General features: G+C 39.2%; 1 protein-coding gene across 1 annotated transcript; it reads right to left on the bottom strand.

Moving 5' to 3' along the window:
- Positions 1-71: 71 nt before the first annotated feature.
- On the bottom strand, positions 72-23,172 carry PCID2 (PCI domain containing 2). Its single transcript, XM_081129862.1, has 14 exons — positions 23,077-23,172; positions 17,256-17,345; positions 16,070-16,143; positions 14,930-14,995; positions 13,776-13,817; positions 12,745-12,799; positions 9,457-9,560; positions 5,162-5,237; positions 4,313-4,454; positions 2,726-2,826; positions 1,680-1,753; positions 1,402-1,527; positions 888-1,011; positions 72-536 (listed from the first exon to the last, which is right to left on the bottom strand). The coding sequence occupies exons 1-14, from the start codon at positions 23,110-23,112 to the stop codon at positions 447-449; spliced, it is 1,200 nt and encodes a 399-aa protein (XP_080985988.1). The 5' UTR covers positions 23,113-23,172; the 3' UTR covers positions 72-446.
- Positions 23,173-23,276: the final 104 nt, after the last annotated feature.

The following is a 23,276-nucleotide window of genomic DNA, read 5'->3' as shown; positions in this document are numbered from 1 at the left end:
GGGGGGTGAATTTTAAAGTCTTAGCAAAATTTGGTTTCCCAGAAGATACAATAAAGAATATGCCATCTGTATAAATTCAGGATGCCTTTTTTATAAGAAAGAATTATATAAAAAGTTATAAAGATGCATTTATGAATAACTCTTACTAGAAGTAAACTATAGCTGCCTTGGAGACAGAGCCTCCTTCACAGAAGTTTCACCAACACTCCAGAGCCAAAGGAGGGGTCCTTTGAAAAAGGAATTCCAAGTCCACGACGTTGACATCAGTTATGAGTGAAGAGGAAATGTCAAGGTGGCTGTGTATGCTGGCAAATTCAGCCTCAACATCCCTGGGAAAAGAGCCGCAGGAGATTCTGGCTGCAGGAAATAATGTCACAGCGACGAAGAATTTCATCAGTACGATAAAAACAAGAGGAACATACTCCTTCTCCGGACTGTTTATACATTCAACACACTGTAGACAGTGGAGGAAATGGGTTTTGCTTGCTAACAACTAGCTTCTGATGTTGATGTGATATGTAGCCTTTAATGTGACCCTGTAGGAGAAAAACAGAGGGTCAGCTTATGTTTCCAAGTCGCATTGCTGATGTTGAGAATTAATTACCTATTCCTGTGGCATAAGCATTCTTCCCCAATCACAGTGCAAGTCAAGTGACTGGGAGGACAATGAATAAATTCATATATAGAGACTAGAGAAATATATACTATATCCGCCCACCTGCCCCCCAATAAAGCCCTTTGAATAGCATGGTATTTCCTGGGATAAAATTAGTTCTATTAGAAAATACCTCCACAAAGGCAAAGGGCCTGATAACAACTCAAACGACACTGCATCAAAGCTTCACAATCTAGACCAAGTCCTACCCTGAACCAAGGAGCTCACGCACCATGTAGATCAGGTTGGCCAGAATACACTGGACTTCATCGATGTCCACATCGTCCACATGCATGAATTTCAAGGCAACTAAAAAAGCATCTAGAGATAACTGGTGTGTTTTGAGTAACAAGTACCTGGAAGAGGGAAACAGGTCCACACTAGTAACCAAAAGATGCAAGTACTTCAAAGATTAAGAGGTGTGAAATATTTGATTCTTAGAGCTGATGTCTCAAACTATCTATTGCAAAGTTCTCTTATCACACATAACCTGAGTTATTCTTCCCACAAGTGAGCCCCTGCTCACTCCCTGTGGGGCACCATGGCCCATGAGGCAGTCGGTGGGCAGAGGAGGCATGAATTTATTCCCACAATTAAAGGAAAAGTGATGGGACCTCGTCCACACAGACTGACATCCCCATCTCAGAAGACACAGCACTTGTTATTGTAACAGTTTCCATAACCTGACAACTCTACTGCATGAATCATTCTAAGAGTTTAAACTTATCAAAAAATACTTTGCTTACACTTTCTTGAAAAGATTCCTGTAGGTGATGATCTTCAGCTTTTCGAGGATCAGGAAGATGCCGCAGCGAATGAAGAAGGTCTCGTGCTTGGCGAGAGCCTCGTTCAGGAGCAGGAGGTTGCCTTCGCTGGGTGATGGGGAAGGCGAGCGAGCACGGTCACATGACAAAATCCCGGACGAGGCCACAGCTACAGCAGTTAGTTCTCCCACAACGTGTGTGAGTTTTTATTAATTTTATATTTTAAAAGATCCCAAATGGAAAAGAATAAAATACTCTACCTTACAGCTTTGGTTACTTCAGCAAACTGCATGAGATGATACTTTTTCAAAAGTTCAATGGTTGGCATGTGACCCTGAAACAAAGAGTTAATTTTCCAGAATAAGAGCCCTTCCAATTTTAACAGAATTGTTTTATTTTTCGCTTTTTAAAACGGAATTGTTTTTGATAAAATTTTTATCAAGGAACTAAGTTTTAAAAACTTGCAACCTTGTGTTTCTTAGAAGCTGAACAAGGATTAAAAACATCGTAGGAAGCTGGGGGGAAGCTGGTTAGAAATCAGAAAACCTGGGTGTAGCATGGTGTGCCATTCAGTTACACAGGGCCCTGATCTTGACCTTCTCAGGTCTCTTATCCTTTATATCATAGGAGGGGAGTGATAACTGAACAAATTTCTAAATTCAGATTTAGAAATACAGAAACAACTTTTAGAAGAATCAGCTAAAAAAAAACTACACTGGTTGATCCGTGAAGTAGAGTTAGAAGTAGGGAGAAGTATGTACAACATTGTTGCTTTTCCATTACAAGCTATCCTAAACTATAAGCTTTAACCAAATTTGTGTATTGCTTTGATAACTTTAAAAAAAATTTTAAATGGGAGGAAAGAAAGCTCTATCACTTTAAGAATGGTTTAGTCAATTAACATGTTAGTCATTTGCCACTGCTTATTAACTATCAAAAATAACTTTTGGTGACCAAATAAGACATATACAGATAAGCTGGAATGACATTTTTCTTTCTAGGCTAATCCACTTCTATTAATGTAGATTTTTAGGGGGAATAGAAATAATATGAACTTATTTTATTGGTCCTACATTACATTTTTTAATTAGATACTTTAAAGAGAAAGGAAACACAAAGCCTTTAAAGGAGGATCTGGAAGTGTCAATCATGAAGGCTACACACAAAGCTATTCTTCCTCTATTTCAGGGTGTGCTCATATGCAGCTCAGATTGTGATCAACTACATACCATCTATTATATTTTTGAAAGTCTATAAACTTCTTCAAAGCAAAAGGATCCATAAGAACTGAATAACAATCACTCACCAATAGCATTTTTACTGGAAGTAAATATATCAAAATCATCCTTTTGTTCTTCTGACTTGAACGGTGACAGTGCTCAAAGGCAAAGGTCAGGTACTCCTCGGCTGCAGAGACACCGCAAAAGTCAGACCAAAGCACCTCTCCTTTGTCCATTCCACACAATACAAAGGCCCTGAAGTTCCCTCCCTGCTCCCTATTCCACCTTTTATCCTTACACAGAGGCTCTGAAGTCTGCAGAAACGACAAATGCCTACCATTAATAATAACTCATTTCTTGCTGGTAGGTATTCAAAAACACTACTCGAGCCCGGCAGGGCGTGGCTCAGTGGTTGAGCGTCTACCTAGGATCCAGGCGATCTAGGTTCGATTCTCAGTCAGGGCACAGGCCTGGGCTGTGGGCTTGATCCCCAGTCAGGGGCGAGCAGGAGGCAGCCGATCAATGACTCTCTCATCATTGATGATTCTCTCTCTCTCTCTCTCTCTCCCTCTCCTTTCCTCTCTCTGAAATCAATAAAGATATATTTTAAAAAAACCAAAAACCAAAAAACAGTATTCAATGAACTTCAGAGGAAAAAACGTATCAATGCCTTAACAGACTTCAATAGGATATAATGTAAAAGCTTTTATTCTTCTGCTTCTCATTTAAGGGAAAAGCAGTGATGAGGAATAAGCAGGGAAAGCCCTAGATCTGTGAAAGTTTTTGTGAAAGAAAATTTGAAATTGGTCTGTATATGCCTATAGAATAAACAAACGGAGTAATTAATTACTATGAAGGACCTGTTATTTTTGTTATCAGAGAATCCACGGCTATAAGACATGGAGAGAAAAGTGATTTTATATATCTCATATTGCCTGAGGTTATGCTGTTTTGTATACAAATAGCTGTTGAAGAAGTGGGTTTAAAAAGTCTGATCTGAGTACAATAAAAGAGGATCATAGAGAACCACCTCATGCCAGCTAATCAAAAAGTTTAAAGAGAAAAACAACTGGCATTATGTTCTTAAGAAAGTTAATGATATAAACTACATAATAATGTAATTTCATGAAGGTGCCACTCTCCTGATGTGGTAACGACACCATCATCCATGGCCACAAACACCAAAGACAACACCAGTCCAAGGACACATTCCATGCTTGCCTGGGCATTCCACGTGGGATTTCTAAGCAGCAAGGCGGCACTGAGCTAAGTGCTGCCCAGTCTCCATGTCCTGTGCTGACATGACCAGCACAGGCAAAGGGAAAAAGCAATTGCTTATATTAAATGCCAAGAATACTGATGTCAGGATAACAGAGTCTACATGTATTTCAGAGACCCAGTATGGATCAAGAATCTTCAAATGCAATGTTCCTTTACTTAACCAATGCTAGTGTCAAAATAAACAACAACAACAAAACAACAAAAAAAAAAAAAAAAAAAAATATATATATATATATATATATATATATATATATATATCTTAAACTTAGTTTATATCTATATTCCACTTTAGTAGTAATAAAATACAATAATTGTGTTCTCTGAAACTACAACACAGAATTGTTCAAAACGCAATGGCTTTAAAACACTGGAAAAGGGGATGAACAGCATACCTTGCTTAAAGTCACTATCAAACATAGCCTTCCGTCCGACATAGTACCTGTACGTCACCCTCTGTGCTGTGCTATAATCATCTTTCAGGTTTGAGCTGTCGATGGCTCTGATGAGAGGTTTACACAAATGGAGTTTGTTGATCTACAACAAGTAACAAGCCACTTAAAATATTATTTTGAAAAAACAGGCAGGACAAACTTAAACTTCTACTTTACTGAGCATATGCACCCTTAAACTGGGAATTACAAAACCCATTACATCATCAAAATTGATTACTTAATACTAAGTTGAAACACAAGCTGTAAGGTACAAATGATATCTACTTTAGGAAGCCCTAAGAAGCATTTCAGACAGACTTGCTCCCAGCGCAGATGTCCCCGTGGAATGGAAGATCGCCCCAGAGGGCTCAGGTGCCAGCCACTGGTGTGTGACAATAGCTGCTCTTCACCTGGCCAACTTTATGTAGCAAAGAATGATTTCTTCACCCATCCACAAGCCCATCTATTTCATAGTTAATTATTACAACAGCAGGCAGAATGCTCTGGAGTGAAACTCTTAAAGCCCAGTTCACCATACTGGGCACACTGCTTAATATGCGGGCACTTAGTTTGCCCTGGAGCTAATAGCACTTACCTCATACGGCTGAGATTTAAATAAGACCACACTACTTACAATAATACCTTGCACTTAGCAGGCACTCAACAAACATTAGCTCTTAGGATTATAAATATAGCTAGGTGATGACCATTCCCAAGCAATGCCAGGGAGGCTAGCTGATAATTAATAGAAATGGTACCTGGGAAGATAACGAGGAAGAAAATGTATAAAGCATTCACACAGAAGCATACCTTAAAGTAAATCTTGAATAACTGATTCACCAGAAACAGCATCCCCCACTTCTTAGAATCTTCTATACCAGCACGACTATGGGAAAATAATTTTCATAAAGTTACATAGGAAATAAGAATTTTATTTACAAATCACAAAATAAACTACCTAAACAAATTAGTATCCTGAGATAAAATCTCACAGCTTAAGTCATATTCATGAAATAAAACATTCTGAAAGAAGATGCCTTATCTAATAGGTAAAACTGAAGAATCCAAACCAGGAATTCTAACCCCAGTTAAATATTTGGGCAATACACTCCCTCTGCTGCAGCAGCTGAAAACTACTTACTTTGCAGCAATATTATATAAAAGCTAATTGTGATAAAGCATTTTTGAAAAGGAAAAATGTATTTTCTCTCATCATTACAACAATATGAATTACTAAAACACACAACATGGATAAATCTCAAAAAGAGTAGGACATAGAGCGCATACTGGGTGGGTCCATATATATGAAGTCACCAAATAGGCAGAACTAATCTACAGTGGAAGAAACTCAGGACTGTGGTGAGGGACTGCCTGGGAAGGGGTATGAGGGGAATTGCTGGGGCAGTGGTCATGTCCTACATCACAATAGGGGTTTGGCTTATACAGGTATATACTTGTCAAAACTCAGTAAATACAATTAAGATTTGTGTGGTTCACTGTATGTAAATTTTATCTCAAAATACAAAAGAGAAAAGTATTTAGAGGACAGTTTACTGATACATGCTGAGCTGTTTAGGGGAAATTGTACAGATGTAGGCAATTAACTTTGAATGCATCAGAAAAAAGATAAGTTGATAGATGGATAGAAGGAAAGACACATGAACAGATGATAAAGCAAGCACAGTAAACTATTAGTGATAGAAGTGGTGGGTATATAGGTATTCAATGTAAAATTCTTTCAACTTTGTTGAACATTGGAAAATCTTCATGATAAAATGTTGAATAACAATTCAGAATTGAGTCTGCCATGTGTTTGCACTCTGCAAAGGTTCTTCTCTGGCAGAGCCTGCAGACTCTCACAGGCAGGGGTGCTAGAGAGAGAGAGAGGGCCAATGGCAAGTTACCTGGAAACACTAAATCCTATAGCATCAAGCCAAAGAACATAAAATAAAAGTGCCCAAAACATAAACAAGCAAGGTTGTTCAGAAGCCAGGAAAAAAGAAACTGTTCCTTAAGACAAAGGTGTGCCTACATAAAAATCCTTAAAATAATGTAAAAATACAATTCAGTATTAAAATATCAAAGTCTGTTTTTGACAACTGCCAGCTCCTTAATATGATTCCTGTCACTAACTAGTGCCATGACCTCAAACAAACAAGATACCTTCTCTCTCTCTAGGTTTCATTTTTCTCATCTGTAAAATGGATACAAATAATAATACTGATCTAACTACCTCAAAAGGTACGATAAAAAATATTACAAAATCCAAGTACTTTGTAACTTACATAAAATACTCTTTTCTTTTTTTAATATATTTTTATTGATTTCAGAGAGGGAAGGGAGAGGGAGAGATAGAAACATCAATGATGAGAGAGTCATTGATCAGCTGCCTCCTGCAGGCCTCTGACTGGGGATCAAGCCCACAACCCGGGCATGTGCCCTGACCGGGAATCAAACCGCGATCTCCTGGATCCTAGGCCGACGCTCAACCACTGAGCCACGCCTGGCCGAGCTACATAAAACACTCTTATGGTGCTGTCCTCACCAATCTGGTACCAGGGACAATGGCCTCTTCTGGAGACATGTAACAAAGCAAACCCTAAGGGGAAGGTTTGTCACTTGAGATTTGCTTTTGTCTCTTGGGTCTATGCCTGGGAGTGGAAGAGCTAGGTCACGTGGTCATTCTGTATTTTACTATCTGAAGAACTGTCAGACTGCTTTGCAAGATGACGGCACCATTTTACATTCTTGCTAGCTCTGCAAGAAGGTTCTAATTTCTAAACATCCTAGTCCACACTTGCACTGTCTGACTTTTTTCACTCTAGCCATCCTGGTGAAGTGGCCATTCACTCTGATTTTGATTTGTGTTCCCTTGGTTATTAATGATGTTGAGTCTTTTTGTGGACTTACTGGCCATTTGTGTATCTTCTTTGCAGAAATATCTATTCAAACCCTTTGTTCATTTTTTAATTGGATTATTTGTTTTTTTATTGCTGAGTTCTAACAGTCTTTACGTATTCTGTAGACTGGGCCTTTACCAGTTATAATATTTGCAAATATTTTTTCCCATTCTATGACTGTTTTTCATTTTTTTATAGTGTCCTTTGAAGCACAAAGGTTTTTATTTTTATGAAGTCCAATTTATCTATTTCTCTTTCAGGTGCTTGTGCTTCTGGTTTCACAGCTAAGAAAGCCGTTGCCAAGGTCAGGAAGATCAATCAACAGACTTCCAAGTACCCACGTAATCAGTATTTCCTGAGTGCTACCATGGTGTGAGACATTATGGGAAAGCATCATACCTGCCCTCACAGACTTTTCAGTCAAACAAGCATCATCAAAATAATTACTTTTGGTAAGTGCAGTGAACACAGTACAGTCTGCCATGAATGTTTATGAAAGGAGAATCTCATCTACTCAGAGGTTCGGTGTCAGAGAGGCTGAAAGCTAAGAAATGAGCAGAGACAACCAGATGAAAAGTTGGGGGGAGACATGCCAGGCAAAGGAATGGCATGTGTGGAAGGCCTCAGTGGCATGTGTGGAAGGCCTCTGGAAGCATTCGGAGAAACTTTTTAAGTCCAGCTTGGGTGGAATGTTTTCAGGTGGGGCTAGTGGGGACAGAGAGATGAGAAATGAGAAGCTAAAACACTTTTCTGGGCACAAAAGATTTTGTTTATTCACACATGGAAAGCTCTACTTTTCCTTTCTTTGCTTTAAAATATCCTAAAACCCTCAAATAAACATGATTTTATAATGGGTGAAAAGATAGAGTTTCAGGAGAAAGATGGAAACACTAAACTAGAATCAGATGAAAAGTCTAGAATCAAAAAATAGTGACCAATAAGAACAGCCAACTTGAGATCAGGTCAACATAAATTACCCAAAATGAAAGAGACGGGGGCGGGGGAATTGAAAAATAAACAAACAAAGCATCAGTGCCCTGTGGAACACTATCATGTAGTCTAATGCACATGTAATTGGAGTGCCAGAAAGAGAAGAGAAAGAATGGGCCAAAAAGTAGTTGAGGAATATAAAAAATTAAATTTAGACAAACCTAGTAAGAAACATCAATTTATAGATCCAAGAAGCCCAATGATCCATAAATAAGAAAAATACAAAAACACATGGGTAGCCCTGGTGGGTTGGTTGGAGAGTCATCCCATACACCAAAAGGTTGTGGGTTCAATCCGTGGTCAATGTTCTTACGGGAGGCAACCGATCGACGTTTCTCTCTCACACTGGTGTCTCTCTCCCTCTAAAAATCAATAAAAACACATCATCAAGTATGCATGAAAAACAACAACCTATATGGGTACATTAGGGTCAAATTACTGAAAGCCAAAAGCAAAGAGAAAAAATCAGGCAGAGGAAAGAGTCATTACATATAAAGAAACAACAAGAATGACAACTGAATTTTTTCATCAGAAACATAGAAAAGCTGATGGAATGACATTTTAAAGTGCTAAAAGAAAAAAGTCCAATCTAGAATGCTCTACCTAGCAAAAGAATTCTTCAAAAATGAAAACAGAATAAAGAGTTCCAGAAAAATGAAAGCTTAGAGAATTCACTGTCAGCAGATCAACACTAAGAGCAAAATGCTAAATCAAGTTCTCAGAGTAAAGGAAAATGGTGCCAGATAGAAACTCAGATCTATAGGAAGGATTAAAGAGCTCAAATGGCAAATATGTGAATAAGCATAAAAGACTATTTTTCTCTTTTCTTATTTCCTTACAAAACAATTGACTGTTTGAAGCAAAAAATAAAATGATTGTGGGGTTACACATATGTAGAAGTAAAAAAAAATCAATGTCAAGCACTGGCCACTGTGGCTAAGTGGTTGGAGTGTCGATCAACACACCGAAGGGTCAGGGTTCGATTCCTGGCCCCAGTTGGGCGCATGCGGAGGCAACCAATCGATGTGTCTCTCTCATATCAATGTTTCTCTCTCCTTCTCTCTCTCTCAAAAAAAAAATCCATGGAAAAAATATCCTCAGTTGAGGATTAACAACAAAAAAAAAATCAATGTCAACAACAGACAAGGGACAGGGAAAGGGCAATGTGCTATGACAGGAGACTGATAACATCTCAGTCTCCAAAACTTTACTCACGTGTCACTGGCACAGACGCGGAAACAGCTCATCAACAATTCAGCTGCCTTTTCCAACATGTCCCCAACTTTGCTTTTTCCTTTCTTAACCAACTGCTGATCTGCCTAATAAAATATAAAAACATTTACTTTTTATTTCTGCTAGATTCCTTAATTTATTTAAAAAGAAAATCATAGTGCAGCTAGAAGCAAAAAAAAAGGCTACAACTAAGAGTAGAAGTCCAAAAAAGTTTTGTCAAAATAATCTAGTCTATATTTTTTTAAATTGAGAAATTATAGCTTAGTTCACCTCTTCCACAAATCAAATTACTCTTCAACCAATTCAAGCTAATAAGTCAACCAAATTTTTAAGCCCAAATTGTATGCGGCCCTGCACTGCTAGAAGCCTTTTGTTCCCTCAGTCACTGACCTTCCACCTCCTATGCACAGCTAGTCAAAATCCTTGAAACACACTTTCAATAGATATCAAAGTCATTACCAAGTTTGCCCTTTTCCTTGCTTTTAGGATAGTCTTTATTAAAGAACCAGTTTTTTCCCACTCATATTCTCCTTATAACAGGTTCTCAAAGTATGACCTATGAATTACTGAGAGCCTTCAAGATGCCTGCAGATTAACTCACATGGTCAAACTATTTTCATGATAACACTAAGCCATTATTTCTTTTTATTGTATTGACATTTGCACTGTTTGCCCTGATGGTGCAAAAACAATAGGTGAAACCACTGGAGCCTTCCCAAGGGCACCAAACTAAACTAGATGCCTTAACATCATGCATCTACAATCCATCAATCAATCAACCAATAAATTTAATTTCACTTTAAAATGTCCTTAATGATGCAATAAATATTAACTTTATTAAGTCTTGGTCCTTGAATAAATTTTTAATATTCTTTGTGATGACACAGGAAATAACATACAAAGCACGTCTGTCGCACAATGAAGTATGATGGTTGTTTTAAGGAAAGCACTTGGGCACTGTTCAAGTTGCCAGCTGCACCACGGAACAACTGACAGACAAGCAAGGCAAATCAGGTGCGCTTGAAGGTGAATGAAAGAAGCCTGTCACTTCCAGGCAAACAACTGACAGTATTTGTTGCCAATAACAATATTTGCACTTTCAAGGAAAAAAAAGAATTTTGGAAAACTTGTATGGACCACTGTGAACTTGGAAGTTTTCCATTACTTCCAAGACTTTTCTCATGAGGTCACTGTAGATATTAACAAATGTAGAGTTTTTCTGGTTTTGGTTTTTTCACATGATGAAATATACAACATTGGGAACATCTGCAGAACTCAGTGAACAAAAAGTTTCCAAATGTTTAATGTATGTTACAAAACCATGCAATGGTAAAAGATCCATTCAAAGTGCATGACTCACCAGTGGATTCTGATGTAACAGTGGAAAAAGTTCACTGCTAAGCTTCAAAGGTCACATCGTAACTAACCTGTAAAAACCAGCTTTGGGAGTTTTGGTAAAGCTGAAAGAAGAGTATCTATAATTATCTGAAAAGGCTACTAAAATACTTCTCCCTATTCCATTTACATTTGTGTGAGGCCAGACTGTCTTCATATACTCAACCAAAACAACATATTGCAACAGAATAAATGCAGAAGCAGAAATGAGAATCTGGGTAGCTTCTGTTAAGCCACACACTAGAGTTTAAACTAAAAGAATGCCATTCTTCTTAGTACATTTTGTTCATTCTGAAAATAGTTATTTTTTATTTAAAAGTCAACTATGTTACCATGTAAAAGTTTTATTACTTTAAATAAGTAAATATTAAAAATTTTCCTAGTTAAAATTTCTAATACAATAAATATAAATAAACATATTTTAAGTGACTATAATTTCAGTTCTAATATTCCATTTGGTTCTTCTTTGTATCTTCTTTCTTTGCTGAGTCTGTCTACATTTTCATTTGTTTTGAGCATGTTCATAATTGCTCCTTTAGACTTCTGTATGATGGCTGGTGTAAAATCCTTATCAGGGAGTTCCAACATTGTGTCATATCAGTGTTGGTATTTGTTGATTGTCTCTCCTCATTCGACATCTCAAAAGGCTAAGATTTTCCTGATTCTTGGTATAAGAGTCTTGGACATTTGGGGTATTATTACCTTACGAGACTATGGACCTTATTTATCGCGTTTCAATAAGCCTCTGCTGACCCCATGCTAGTGAGTAAACAGGGGCTCCACCTCTTTGGCACTGGTGGGAAGGGGGTATGCCTCCCCACGGGCCTCGCTGACAGGGGTTGGGGACCTACAGACTGTGTGGAGTGCAGCAGGAACTGTCAAAGAGGTCTGTCTTAATGGTCTCCCTTGCCCCTTCCTTCTCTCCTTGGGGCTTCTTCATCTCTGCTTGTTGGTGTTCCTGGGTTTCAGGCTTCTCTGGGATCCAGGCTAGGTCAGACAGGAGGCAAAAAAGAAATGCAGGAAATTCACTGCTCACTGTTCTGCAGGTCCCTGTCCGCTGCTTCTCTTCACATCTCAGAGTCATGTTGACTTTAAAATTCCCAGCACGAGAAATAGGAACAATGTGCCTACTCCATCTTGTCCAGTCAAAAGCCATTAATAATTTTTAAAACTGTAAAGGGGTCTTAGGACAGAAAAGTTCAGGAATGCTGCTCCAAAACTGGCTTATGCTGACCCCAAAGGGAAATGAACTCCATAAAATCCAGGATCTTTACCTCCTCATACCAGAGAAACCCTTAGCTATTGGCTTGATCTATATTAAGTTGGAATTCTTTAAGACAGGGGACAGGCCATATCTTAACAGTAGAAGAGAATGCAGAACTGCCCATCTATTATTGCTCCATCCCCTTTAAAAAATACATCGCATGCCATAAATGATTAACCATATACAGAAATAACTCCTTCTACATCTACAGTATGAAAACTGATGTTTGTTTAAATCTGTTCACATCAACCCAAAAAGAACAGTTAAGACATCCTGTTCTTTTGCTCTCTACACCAGATATATCCCAACCCCCACTCAAAAATTCTGTAAAGAATGACATGAGCCCGGCCAGGCATGGCTCAGCGGTTGAACATCGACCTAGGATCCAGGCGATTGGGCTTCGATTCCCGGTCAGGGCACATGCCCGGGTTGCAGGAGGCAGCCAATCAATGACTCTCTCATCATTGATGTTTCTATCTCTCTCTCTCCCGCTCCTTCCCTCTCTCTGAAATCAATAAAGATATATTTTTTTAAAAAAATGAATGACATGAAAATAAGCAACAGATACCAAGTCTGGGTTGTTAAATAATAGTGATAAAAATTGAACTTACATTATTGGCAAATACTCGAAGGTCAAGTGCTACTGCATACATGACAGGCAGAGCCCTACAGGGGCAAAAAAGCAGATATGTTTGAAGAGGCTACGTCAGAGAGTCCATTACCAGAGGTGGGAATGACACCAACATACAGAGCTATTATCCAGAATGAGAGTCAGCATCCCTCCAAGAATCCAATGGCTACTGTTACCTTCCTCACCTTCCACCAGGGCAGCTTGCAGCCCTTGGGCTTCCTGATCAACACACAGGCCAGACACTGAAGCACTCCACTCCCATTACCCCAGACTCTCCTCAGAGGCCCAAATCCTGGTCCATCTAGGGGTCCTAAGTCTGAGGCAGCATTTCCTCACACTGTTCCCAGGACATCCTCTTTCCCCTCAACTCCTCACAATTATTCAAAGAGCTCCATTAAAACAAGATGTGGTTTGGTAAGATTTCCTAACAGCAACCAGAATATGCAATGTCATAAAACAATGTTTTTTAAATCTAGCTAGCAGTATTGGCCTTCCTCTTTCATGGGTAAAATAAGCCTTCACTTAAAAGGTTTTGTTTGTTGTTAATTTTGTTTTTTCCAATATAAACAAAATTTCAGTGCTTATCTACAGTTTGTTAATAAATCATATGAATTTGTTTGGCAAACAACTTAAAATAACCCAATTACTATGTATTATAACACCCCAAATTAACTGTAATGATCTACCTCTTTAGTCTGAGTTTAAAACAAAAAGTTCAAAATTGACAAACTGAAGGGGGGAAAAATTGTATTTAATAAATATTTTTGGGCATAAAGGGGCTGAAATAAAAATCATACTTCATGTAATCTGACTGCAAATAATCTAGCTGATCTGCACTTAAGTTTACATTGACTATTAAAATTCCATTATCCATGTTGATTTTATTATTATCAATACATATTAAATGTCCACATAGAAAACATTATATATATTTAACTAGATTACATTTTGTAAAAGCTTCTGCTAAAAAAAAAAAAAAAGAGGATAATTTCTGTTTTTGTTCATACTTACCAGTTTTCTTCTTTGTGGGCCTGAAATGCCCGCAGGAATGATGTATTATATTAAGGCATGACATATAAAATTCAAATAATGCTACAAATAATAATAATAAAGAAAAATTCTAAACTTTAAGGGGAATAGTTCACCATTTAGAAAATTATGTGAACTCACAGAAGTTCTTGAGGGAAAAAAAATGTATAAACCCACTTACAAATATCCGAGTATCATAAGGTACAAGTATACCAAATATATTTATTTCATACATACTTTCTCCAAAGTAAGAAAAAGACTATTGTTACAATTTTTTTTTAAGAGAAAGAAGGGAGAGGAAGAGAGAAACATGGATCAGCTGCCTCCTGCATGCCCCTACTGGGGACTGAGCCTGCAACACGGGCAGTCAAACCTCTCAGTGCATGCGAGGACACAACCAACTGAGCAGCACCAGCCAGGCCATAGACTTTTTAAAACTGGCAATCACACACACTTTATTTGGTTTATCTGAGCCCAGATGATCACAAATTACATGTAATGGGCTGTAGAATCTATAATATAAAGTTTAACTCATTGATTATAGAATTCCTGAATTCAAAGGAGACCTACTAGTTAGCAACTAACTCTCTTCTGTGTATATTTAAACAAGATGGTTAAAAAAATAAGCAAACTGTGCCCAGAGATACATATAAATACTAGGACACTCATTGACTAGGGACTTAGCTATGAGCTATCACTTAAATTATTTAAATCAGAAATTAGCTTAAGTTCTTTATTGACCACAATTAAATGACGATGTGTGCTGAGTCTACTCCTGTCCATCTCTGCCTGGATTTTGGAGTTCTGATATTCCACCAAGGGATGGAACCAGTCCCTATACCTACACTTAATGCTTTAGAGGCAACCAAATATTATTCTTCACAATAGAATTTTAAAAAATCCTTAATTATAACCAAATCCTTACTATATAAAGCTAACTAGATGATAGGTTTAAGATCCATGCTAAATTTAAGTACCTAAGTGAAATAGGTAAATGAGTTTCTCTTCCAAAAGATTTTAATTCCTTCCTAATTACAGGGATAAATAAAATTAGCCCAAGGTCTCAAAAACCTTAAACCCCAAATAATCCACTGTATTTGTTATAAACTGAATAGTTAACAAATGACAAAAGATATTGGACGATGACAGTCTGGCATTTGTATGCTTCTATGAAGTCATGGTTCCCCACCGCGTAAGTGCACCTGGAAAAGAAATGTAGGAGACTAAGGACTGAGGCAGCAGAAAGTGCATTTATAGGATGAAAACCTAGAAGTCAACTAGGTAGACCACACATCTTCCATCATAAACACCCTAGTTCTCAACTGATCCTGGAGTGAAAGCTGGACCTCCTGCTTGGCAGGCTTCATAAGCTGAAGAAACACACAAGTAACTACTTGAAGTAAAATGGGTTGGTATGTTACGAAATCCCACATTAAATTTTGAGACTATTCTTCCAAGTCCCAGAAGGAGAACCTAGTTGCCAGCAGGTTTATTAGTAACATGCACTGATAATACAGTATGGCACTTCAATAAGTGATGACCCACTAACTAGATGCCCAGCTAGGAAGAGTCAGTTCATCAACAAATCTGGAATCCCATGGCACGCTGCAAAGAGCTAGAAAATCACAGGGTACCTTATACTACAAAGAACACAGTGGCACCCCAACTTCCCAAAGATCTCACAGGGCTACCCCACTTTGCCCCCCAACCCCAGCCTGCTCTGAAACATGGGAAGCATTGCAGGCAGTGAGGCAATCAAACACCACGTGTTTTAAAGACATAAACCTTTGCCTGAATTAATGGTTTAGAGATAAACAAAGATGAAATGAAATGAAAACAAAAAGCAATATTTCATTTGCTTTGCTCAACTACAGTTTCTTTCCCAGTAAGGCAAAGAGGTTAAAAACCAGGCATATTTCCCTGAAAAATACAAGTGGGTTCTACACTCTACTAAACAAAAGACCAGTATACAGTCAATATAATAAATATCAAGTGATCTTTTAAACAGTATCACACAGTATACATATAAAGATACATAATCACAATATGATTTTAACTTGAAAATATGCATGATCCTTGAGATGAAAAAAAGTTTATTAAAATTTTAGAGTTTTTTAAACATCATAAAATTTCCACAGGCTTTACCAAAGTGAAATTGCAAACATGCTTTTCTAGTGTTTCAAATTAATTATTCACTGCTTCAAGCATTAGATGATGTTAAATAAAATCTCTAGTAAATTCAGCAATTCCAAGATCTGCTTGTTTTACTTCCGTACCTTAAATGAGCTGCAAACATTTCGTCATAAGGGGGTTCCAAAACTTGTTGACACTTCTCTTCTGGAGAGGCCAACTAAATTAAATAAGAAAAAGGGCAAAAATAAAATTAACAGGCAGAGAAAGAACATTGTGTACAGATTTAAACAAATCTGTTGCAAAAGAATTTACACTTTATAATTAACAGTAACACTTTACTACTTCTAAATAAAAGGTTCACTGTTTCAACAAGTATTTATCAAGCATGAGCTATGTATATAGAACACTAGATTAATACAATGTTTTCTCTACTACAGGTTAAGAAATAATCTAGGAACTTTCATATGTATCTTAATATTTCTTGCCAGTTAGTGAAGAAATATTTAGTAAGCAGCTACTATATGCTTAATAAATAAGGCATAATAAATAAGGTGTATAAAACCTTACATAAATAAGGTCTAATGCGTTAGAGAAGATGCCATGTTAGGAATAACTCCTTCTCAGCTTCCTGGTGATACAACCACCCTCTCTCTATACTGGTCTAGGCTAGTTGACATTTACTTCTAACTCTTCCTTTCTTCTCAACAGCCAAATTTTAGATAATATAAGCATTGCAATGGATTATAAAGCGCACGGAATTTTTTAAAAAAGGAAAGGAACCAATGATTCTACTCTTATACTGATACAATATATATGTAAAAAACGTGGGGGGGGAGGAAATGACAACATCAGAAAAATCACCATTCTACAGTCCCTAATGAAACAATGATTTGGACAATGGCCACTAGTGAATGGAACCGTAAGATGGAAGGTTAATGGGGAATTTTGTATTGAAGAAATCAGCCTTCAATTACAAATGGGTAAACAGGTGTGTGTGCCCCTGATGTGCAATACGAAGCACACAGCACCAGCTATGGAGTATCTACCCGGCAAGTTGAACCTGAATCTCATCAAGTCTCTGGCATTAATTTCTATTTAGAGCAAAGGTGTTCAATGTGTTCTGCACATCAGAACAACCTAGGGAACTTTAAATTTAAAACAAACAAACAAAAATACCTGCTTCTACTCTAGAAACTGGTTTACATAGTCTAAGGTGCAGCCTATATGCAGCCAAATATAATCTACCAATAGATAAGCTCCAACTCTAAACTTGTCTTAGGAAGTCAGTTACCTTATAGCCCTCTCTCTGTACTTAGTCCTCAGACCTACCTGAAGCCGTGGGTTGGCAACATGAGGATGCTTGAAAGACACCAGCTCCGCACAGGACTCCCCATCTCTGGTGTCAATTGCTTCATAGACCTGAAGCAATTGAGAAGAGAAAAGCTAAGTAGAAAATAAAATACTCTATTCTAATAGAACCTAAACAACACATGGCATACCACTAAAATCCATTTTCCATATTTTGAAAGGAGTCAGCATAATCAAAATATAACAAGTCAGTATCCTCTTTAGCCAGCAAACAATAACTACATTTCAAATGAGATCTTCTGAAGGCAAATAAACAGTGACTTCCTGTTAAAAACCATGAAAAAACAGAATAAGCCAGTGTGTTATTTTATTACAATGAAGGTACATTATTTTAGCTTTACTCAGACATACCAGCAGACATTTGAAAATTCACTTTCACAGTTTATGGGGAAAAAGAGCTCATAAACTACATATTTAAAAATTCAAGAGGCTTCCATGCAACCTAAATATAAAATAGAAATTGCAATAGCAATGGCTAAATGAATGATGTCAAGAATCATACAACAGGTACCTTTATGCAGTAAAAAAGAATGAAATAAATCTACATGTAATGACATGGGAAAGTGTCCACAATATGCTTACTGTTATGCAAAAGAAAAAAAAGTTAGTCACAGGAAAACTGCATAACTTCATCTGGGAGAAAAAGAAAAAAGTATGTATGACATGTAAGCACAGGAAGAAATACAGGGCGCCAGGCACACCAGCTGACCCTTTAGCCAGTACAGTGCAGGCCGAGGAGACTTTTATTTTATATATTTCTATACTGGAAGACTGTTATAGCAGAATTTATAATTAGAAAAGCAAATGATATTTTTAAATTATATTCACCAAAAATGACATAAAAATTCCAACTATGTGAGGAGAAAGCCAAACATAAAACTGCATATATATAGTATAATTTATCTACAACAAAATTAAATATATAAATTTTATGCCGACACAAAGGATGTCATAAACAGAATATCTAAATGGTACACACCCAAGAAGTTGCTCACATCTGACGCACCAGTGAAATGCAAGATACTCCTACATGCCCAGAGAAGAGTTAAAATGGAAAAGGCTGACCATACTAAGTGCTCCAAAAATGTAAAGCAACTTAAAACTCTCACATATTGCTGGGGGAGGGTGAAGTAGCATCCTCTTTGGGACACTGTTTGATATGCTTACTAAAGAGAACATACACCTACTCCCCCACCTAGTAATCCTATGCCCAGGCACCCGCAACCAGAAAACATGGAGGCAAAAGCCACCAGGACACAAAAGGGACCCAACTTCTCATCTGTTGTACCACTCAAAGATTGACTGGGAACATTTACAACACCTTACCTAATAAAGAATTTGCCACTTGACTATTCAACAAAACTACATAAGCATTTACATTTTGAGCCAGCAATTCTACTTCTAAGGATTTACCTTACAACAAGATACAAAAGATATTTGTGCAGGGTTACTTGATGTATTCTGAGTAATCACAAAATACTGGTCCTATCAGTATTTTGGAAGGAAGGCTGATAAAGGCTGCCAAAGTTCCTGTCATGGGTGTAAGGGTGGATGTGTGTGGATGCGTGTGTGTGCACACGCACACACAGGAAGCCAGAAGGATGGTGACAGGCTATTTTAATGAACTGATCTGTTCCTCAGTGGACACTGAGATCACAGGCAACCTTGTCACTTTTAGTCACTGTTTATGTCATGTCCCAGAAGCTTTGGTCTTTTAATTTAAACACCTCCTACTGGACCATGCAGCTGGACTCCAGGTGAGCCCCTTTAGCAGCACCCCTGTGGGCCTGAATTACGGACTGCAGAGCTCACCAGGTGAAACTCTCTGGCCCTGGGCACTCCTAGGAACAAGTTCTCTTTCTTGGCTGCTGCTCGTCACCTCAAAAACTCCAGGCTCCAAGCTGGTCAACAGAGGAATCATCTACTCTAGGAACTCACAGTTCCTCAAAAATATATTTACTAGCTCTGGTCTCTAAAAAGGCCTAGAAGTAATGACTTCCAGCAGCAATAAGCACATCTAGCACTCAGGCTGGTTTTCTAAATCCCATTCTCCACTAAAAGGAACCAGAAGTCCCTGGAGAAATAGCTGACCCAGTGCTAGGACAGGGACAGAACTAAGTGAGAGTAGAATAGATATTATTGTGCCAGAAAGCAAAGCAGGGTTCAAAGAAGGGTGAAGACATATCAAAAAGCCATAGAAGCCAGTGGCCAAATATGGAATATGAGCTTTAAAAAGAATAATAATATTCTTAATATTGGTAGTGGATTATAACTTGGCATTAGAAGTAATCCATAATGAGCGCAGCCAGCATGGCTCAGAGGTTGAGCACTGACCTAGGATCCAGGAGATGGAGGTTTGATTCCAGTCAGGGCACATGCCCCGGTTTAGGGCTCGATCCCCAGCAGTGGGCGTGCAGAAGGCAGCCCATCATTGATGTTTCTCTCTCTCTCCCTCTCCCCTGCTCTCTGAAATCAATAAAAATAAATATTTTTTTTAAATAATCCATAATGATACTTTTTAAAAGAAGGGCATAGGGGAAAGCGTTCTTTAACTGATGAAATACTAACAAATGTAGAAAGAATGATAGAATATCATCACTTGGCAAACACTAATGTAATAACTGACTTGGAAAAGGTCCACAAATGAAAGCTAAAACCATTTTGTGAAAAAGTCCAGAGGTACAGAATGCTCTCAGGTTCTCCTAGTCCATCCAACAGATTACAAATAACAAGGGAAAAGGTATCTCGACACTGGAGTGATCTGATGGACATCAAGTGAATCAGTATCACCAACGTGTGCCTCCTGAGGTGGGGCTATGGGAAATTCACACTATCAAACTTAACCTGAATTTAATCACCAGGAAAACAGTCAAAGGCAGATAGATTGTGAGACATCTATAAGTCAACTGCCCAGGACATTTCAAAAAAGGTTAAATCATAAAAGGCCCCTCCAAAAAGAAATACTAGAAATGTCAAGACCCGCAAACTGATTTTTTTCTAAGTAGAACAATTTCAAAAAGTAGACTATATGGGAAAATGCAAGATAAATTAATTCAACCTGTCCCCTCCAAACAGAAACTTGAATGCCTGTTGAAACTCTGAGCACTAAAAAAAAGGGGCCTCAATAGATAAGGGGACATCTTAATCACAGACAGCCATCCTTGGGCCTCTCAAGATGGATGTGCTGGCACCACAACACCCTGATTACTGGCCCTTGTACTTGGGCTGCTACTCAGGGCTGTTTAAATGGCAAGTCACCTTGAGAAATAAAGTAATGTGTCCCCTGCATCCCCAACCCTGAACAAAAGCAGACTAGCTTAATGCCTGCTATAAAATGGGTGGATTCCCAAATGCAGTGCTTTTCTCTTCACACGTGTGCAGGCAGGTACCCTTCTGGGCCCATCACATCACCTGCGGGATTTGGTGTCCAGAGAAACTGGTACCAACATGCTAATGCCGCTCTGCTTGCTGTACTGAGTAGTAAGGTCCTTGGTCTCTAACCCAGGAACCGAGTGTGCTCTGCCACCATCCGTGAAACTAACAGCAGAGCTCATTAGCTCACACGGAGGATAGAGCCACACCCCAGATCCAGCAGCCATTAGGAAGTGGCCAGAGGACATAGAGACTCAGTTGTCCCAAGCATCTGCCAGCTGAAGATGCTGTGTAAGTGTCAAGTAAGGAATGGAGACGTATCCAAGTTGACAAGGTCACCGAGGCTCAAGAAACAATGTGCTTCAGAAACTAGGAAACAGCCAGGTTCTGATGAGGACAGGAAGAGTTGGCTGAAACTTCAACCAACAAAGACAGTGAGCTTTGTGTTAACAGAGCATGAACTCTGGAGCTGGAACTCCTGGTTTTAATGTATCACTTACTTGACAGTGGCCTCGGAAAGCCAGTTAACCTCCCTACTCTGTAAAACAGGGCTTGCAATGACCTACCTCCTACAGAAACAGTGATAACGAGTTACTGTATACAACAGGGCCTGGTTTTTAGTAACCAGTCAACAGGCACTAATCGTTCTTCTTCCGATCATCACCCCAAATTGTTTCATCAAATAAGATAGACAATTAAAGGAGATTCTCAGAGGGCTCCCCTGATTACGCAGCGAACAAGACAGAGAGATAGTTCAGTGAAACAGGGGAATATGAAACTTAGAGTCAGACAGACCAGCACGAATCCTAACTTTACTCTTCACTAGAATTAGCAGGTCTGAGCACTGGCAAATCACTCAGTTTTACCACCCAGCCTATGGGCGAGCTTCAACCCCTTCTATCTGCCTCCATTTATCCAGTCAACAAATTGAATTGAGCATCCACATGAGTCAGACACCATTCAATGCACCCAGAATAGAAAAAGAAAAAATGAAACAGAACTAAGTGTGGGCAAGAAAAATATAAAAGATTAAGAGCCTGGCCAGGTGTGGCCCACTGGTTGAGCGTCAGCCTAGGACCCAGGAGACTGCGGTTCAATTCCAGGCCAGGGCACATGCCCCAGTTGAGGGCTCCATCCCCAGTGGGGGGCATGCAGGAGGCAGCCCATCAATGACTCTCTCATCACTGATGTTCCTATTTCTCTCTCTCCCTCTCCCTTCCTCTCTCTCTGAAATCAATAAAGATACATTTTTTAAAAAGCCATAAAATTCTAGAGATTCTATATTCATATGGGTTCTCCACTTTAAATAAACTGATGTTGGAAAGTGTTAACTCTGCAAAAATAAGGCCACTCTACACTTATCCTTAAGGAAAGGTCTTAGGCCTCAATCAAAAGACTGGCAAATGAATGTATATTTGTATGTTTTAAGTTAAAATTAAAGTGCGTATGTTTTTTAATGATTCCTGTTTTAACCAAATTTCTCAATTAAGCAACTAACGATCCTAATCATCTCTGACTATATCCAACTATCTTTACCTGGTATCAACAGACGCCTGAAATTCAACATGTCCAAAACTGAATTTATTTTCCCCTCCAAATCTGTTCTGCTCATCTGCTACCTAAGCTAGTAACCTGGGAATCATCCTTGATTCCTCCCTATCCATCAACAACATATTATCACCAAGTCTTGGTAATGTTTCCTTCAGATACTTTTAACACCCATTTCTTCTTTTCCTTATCCTTATTACCAAGGTTCTAGTTCTGCGAATTGGCGTCGCTTAATGGAAAGAATTCAAGCTTGGAATTCATTAACACCTATGTTTCAAATATGCTACTGCCATTTACTAGCTGTACGGACAAAACCCGTGAGAGGCATTTCCCAAAGGAGACAAAGTATGCCAAGTGCTCACACAGAGCGTGTACTGAATGGTAGCTATAACTAGAGCCTGGCAGTCTGGACTACTTGCTCTCTCCACCTCCTACTTGCACCAGTCACTATCCGAAAACACACACCTGCAAGTGAGGCCCTTAGGTCAGGCTGTCACCGGATACACAAGGGCCGAACCCCGATTCCTCCGCGGGGCTAACGGGCCCTACAGCATCGACTAGGACTCGGCACCGCCCCTCCCTCCATACACACACACGCACACCCCTAACTGAAGGCAGCGACCATCGGCGAATCCCTGGGTCACCAAGAAACACAGCGGTGCGCCTGCTTCAACCGTCCTTGCTTCCCGTCTGGCGGCCAAGGGCTCAGGTGCAGTCAGAGAACAGACTCATCCGGACGGGCAGTGTCTACCCCGACCCCAGCCAGACACGAGCCGGCTGCCCACCCAGATCCCAAAGTCCGACAGGCCAAAGGAAAGCGTGAAGACCCTGCAGCTTGTGCGCGCCGGCGGGACAGTGTTACCTGCTGCAGGTACTGGTTGATAGTGATGTGCGCCATGGCGACGCCCACCGCCCGGACCGGACGGAGCTTGCGCGCAGGGCCGCGCGTCACTTCCGGCTCGCGGTCCGTCCCGGCCCCGCTCCCTGGATCCCACTTGCCCCGCAGGTTGGTTCCGGAGGAAGTGTTTGTGGGAGTGCGAGCCCGGGACAAGCATGGCGACG

The sequence above is a fragment of the Miniopterus schreibersii genome, assembly GCF_964146895.1.
Source record: "Miniopterus schreibersii genome assembly, chromosome: 2".
NCBI classification, from domain to species: Eukaryota; Metazoa; Chordata; class Mammalia; order Chiroptera; family Miniopteridae; genus Miniopterus; species Miniopterus schreibersii.
This window is presented reverse-complemented; position numbering and strand designations above follow the sequence as displayed.